Source organism: Nicotiana attenuata, unplaced genomic scaffold (genome assembly GCF_001879085.1).
Source record: "Nicotiana attenuata strain UT unplaced genomic scaffold, NIATTr2, whole genome shotgun sequence".
Lineage (NCBI taxonomy): Eukaryota > Viridiplantae > Streptophyta > Magnoliopsida > Solanales > Solanaceae > Nicotiana > Nicotiana attenuata.
In genome coordinates this window covers 398,167-401,720 of record NW_017670707.1, presented here as the reverse complement: position 1 = coordinate 401,720, position 3,554 = coordinate 398,167, and the positions used below count along the sequence as shown (strand labels likewise).

Below are 3,554 nucleotides of genomic sequence, written 5' to 3'. Positions count from 1 at the left end.
GATAATCTTACCGGTCCAACTAGGGGCGGATTTATAGCATAATATATGGAGCATGCGAACCCATGATCTCCCCCCCAAACTAGGTATTTTATATACATGTTTTCTAAAATTTATCTAATACTATATGCAAGCTCGCATGATCAATTCTCACTTAGTACTTTCTTTTTTCTCCTTTCTTTAGTGGTGCACCCATGTTATAAAAATCCTAGAACCGCATCTGAGTCCCAAGTCAGTTGAATCGATCCTTGATACGGTAAAAGTAACAAACTAAATGAGGAGGAGGAATACAATTAAGATCCTCTAAATCCTCAAGAGACTTTCTTCTGAGCTTTTCCTTTAGGACGTTTCAATACAGTATATTTAACATCTTGCAGTACCATGACTGCAAGTTCTGTAAAGGACATTGTACAAGGAAAAAAAAAGAAGGAAAACTTTGTCACTACGACTGGAACGTATAAGCTGACATCTTCTTTTGTAGCGTAGTTAGCAGTTAAAAACTCTCGTCGCATTGTTAATTACTCTGAACCTCCAACCTTCCAATATTCAACACAAAAACCTCCGCCTCTGCAACAAAACACCCCAGATCTCAAACTTGGTACATGAAGAACTAATTGAAACCTTATACTTTCGGAAAGAAAGCAAGACAGCACTAGTTACAAGAGCACAGAAAATAAGCTAATTATGCAGAAATATGGAAGGGGAGCCTCGGAGCAACGATAAAATTACCTCCATGTGACCTATAGATCACAGGTTCGAATTGTGGAAGCAGCATTAGGGTAGGATGTCAACATCACACCCCTTAGGGTGCGGCCCTTTCCCGGATCCTGTGTGTACGTGGGATGCCTTGTGCACCGGGCTGCCCCTTTTTTTAATGCAGAAATATGGATACCATAGTCATATTTGATACAGTTCACACGTTTTGTTAAGACATTGAAAATAAGTCATGTTGATGTCTCTTCAGAAAGATATATGATTGTACAAAATAAAAGATTCAAGAGTAATAATTCATATCTAGCAAGTAGCAAGAGATCAAGAGTCTCTCACACATAAGATTATATGCTCTTCGGCTTGTATAAACTCATCATTTTTATCACAATCTCAGTGGTGGATCAATAGAGATTATCAGATGAACTCCATAAAATGCCCTTTTATCAGACCTTTAACACCCTCCTCTCACCCGCCTTTTTCCTCTTGTCCCATTCCACCATGATGGCAATGCCACCAGCAGAAGACACTCTTGGAAGTCTAACTGCCCATCTACTTCCCAGGCCTTCGCAGTAAGGACATTAAAGCATGAAAATGAACAACCTTAACAGTAAGAAGCAGACAGCGTGAATTGCCTTCATTTTAGCTTTTCAATCGAATCACAAGGCAACAGTCTCCCACCCCCACTCCCCGGTCCTTTCACAAAACATGGGAAGAAAAATAAAACAAAATAGCAGATAGATGCAAACATTATCACATGACAGGATAATACATCACCTAAGCAAGTATATATATACTGATTGGCTGTCTATCTGACCAAATAATAATGACAAACGAGATGCTTAATATGTTAAGTGATGCTTACATGAAATCTCGACTCTTTTAGGTTCTCCAATAACTCTGCAATTTCAAGTTGCTTCAACACTGTAGCATGCAATACCTGTTGACAGTGAAACATAATAAGAGGACACTCCAGGCTCAAAGTTCTACACATCTCACTGATGAACCTTACCCTTTTTGTTTTATCTAGGTCAACCTCAACAGACTTGATCCTGTCCATTGATTGCAGAAGCATTTGGTCCTTCTCTGCTGGGATCTCAGCGGGCTTTTTGTTTATTTCTTCCAATAAATTTTCCAATCTATTAAGACGCTGCATGCATGGATGGGCCTCCCTTACTTTTAGAACTGCTTCATCATTAACAGACAAACTGGTCCCGTGCCTTTCTTCCAATGCATTAGTCGGGAAAACATTTGTCTGTTTCCTCCAGTACTCAAAGGGCAGACTACGAATAAATGTACAGAGTTTGAGTATGAAAGGAATCAGTTTCCTTTCCAAACAACGGAAACAACTGCTCAAAATCTTCTCTTGGATTCTTTCACACCAACGAATTGCCCAGATACCTAAAAAGCACATGAATACTGGACATGAATCCCACAATATACGAATTTACCAATTTAGCATGAGTCTCAGATTGGAAGAACTCAAAACTCAGTTGACTTGAATGCATAGAGTGTACAATATATGTAGCTAAACACGTCATTGCAGAATATGTGCACAAATGATGAAAACGAGCAGCAAAAGATGGATAAAATATAGGCTTAGTGCAGTCTTCAATAAGGTAAACCTACCAGGTGGATATAAGGGTGGATATAAAGTGGCTGAAAATGAAAATAGGTGAGCACATCTACTGGCCAAGAAAGATTTTTAGCAAGGCAAACTTTGCTTGTAAACTTAAACAAGAAGTTTCCCATTTCCCACAGTCCTTTCACATCCAAAAGGAAAAGGTTTTGAGGCATGACAAATCCCGCTTCTGAAATTCTCACATAAAAGTCCTTCTTTCCTCTCTACCCTTTGGGTTTTCTTTTCCTTGGAGGGGGGAGAAGTTTGGCGAGGCAGCATAACTTCCTGTCTTCCTCTCAAGTTTATCATAACTTCAAACACGACCCAACAATACTAAGGAATTCCACTATCTCCCTTGCTATTCACAATAATTTCCTTCTCTTTTTTTGGAACAGAGCTGAGGCTAATACTGTTCTCTAATTAATGCTATGATTTCTACAAGAGTTACACTCCAGAAAAACTTGTATATGCCTACAACCATTACATTAGTTTTCCAGTTGATTCGAAAATCTAAAAAATGCAGATTATCAAATTTTAAAAGGAAAGTTCACATGAATAAAATTGAAAAATGTCCTACAATAAGTTCAGTGACTTGGTCAGCAAAATTCAGATAAGATAAGCCTGGTTCACAAATTGGAGGTCTGTCCCAAACATTTACAACAAACTAGCAAGAAATTCCACCTTCTATGTTGGAAAAGAAGAGATTATGCAATTGTCAAGGCATACAAAGTACTTCTATTACTAGTGGGATTTTACTGGGGTATGTTGTTGTTGTTGTACAAAGTACTTCTATTCTTCCTATTTTTACAAAGAAATTGGAAAGGCCAAAGGACCCATGGTAAGCTCAAATTCTTCCAATAAAGGAACTTCGCGCGATTTCTATAAGGGAAGATTTACAGTTATTAAGAAACATTGAGGGTTGTAAGTGAAATTAGCTCAAAGGATTAGCTGTTGGAAAAATTGAAATACAAATGAATTAGCCCTATTTCAGAAATTAGAGCCATAGTCGATTAATTTGACTTAAATTAGTGATCCCTCCAAAGATAAAGAGGGGGGGGGGGGGTAGGGGGAAGGTAGGGGGGGTAAAAAAAACGTGTAAATTTCGACAGCATGAACTGAAAACTCAACCTACGAAAAGTAAAGGGAATATAGAAGGTCAACTGTTAACCATAAAACGTGAAGGAGAAGTAAGATCGTAGAGGAAAATCTTGAATTTTGAATAGTTGAA

At 38.2% G+C, this 3,554-nt stretch overlaps 1 protein-coding gene across 4 annotated transcripts in view; it reads right to left on the bottom strand.

Annotated features, from left to right (window-relative positions):
• Window positions 1-229: 229 nt before the first annotated feature.
• Window positions 230-3,554, bottom strand: part of LOC109242507 (phosphatidylinositol/phosphatidylcholine transfer protein SFH13-like) — a 7,810-nt gene continuing 4,485 nt past the window's right edge. For 3 of the 4 annotated variants that reach the window (XM_019409354.1, XM_019409355.1, XM_019409353.1), the window contains 4 exons: window positions 1,718-2,106; window positions 1,571-1,645; window positions 727-862; window positions 230-564 (listed from right to left, as the gene is read on the bottom strand). In XM_019409354.1, coding sequence (XP_019264899.1) covers window positions 800-862; window positions 1,571-1,645; window positions 1,718-2,106 — 527 coding nt within the window. In that variant the 3' untranslated portion in view covers window positions 230-564; window positions 727-799. The remainder of the gene's footprint in view (window positions 565-726; window positions 863-1,570; window positions 1,646-1,717; window positions 2,107-3,554) is intronic. The other variant, XM_019409356.1, reaches the window with a different exon arrangement.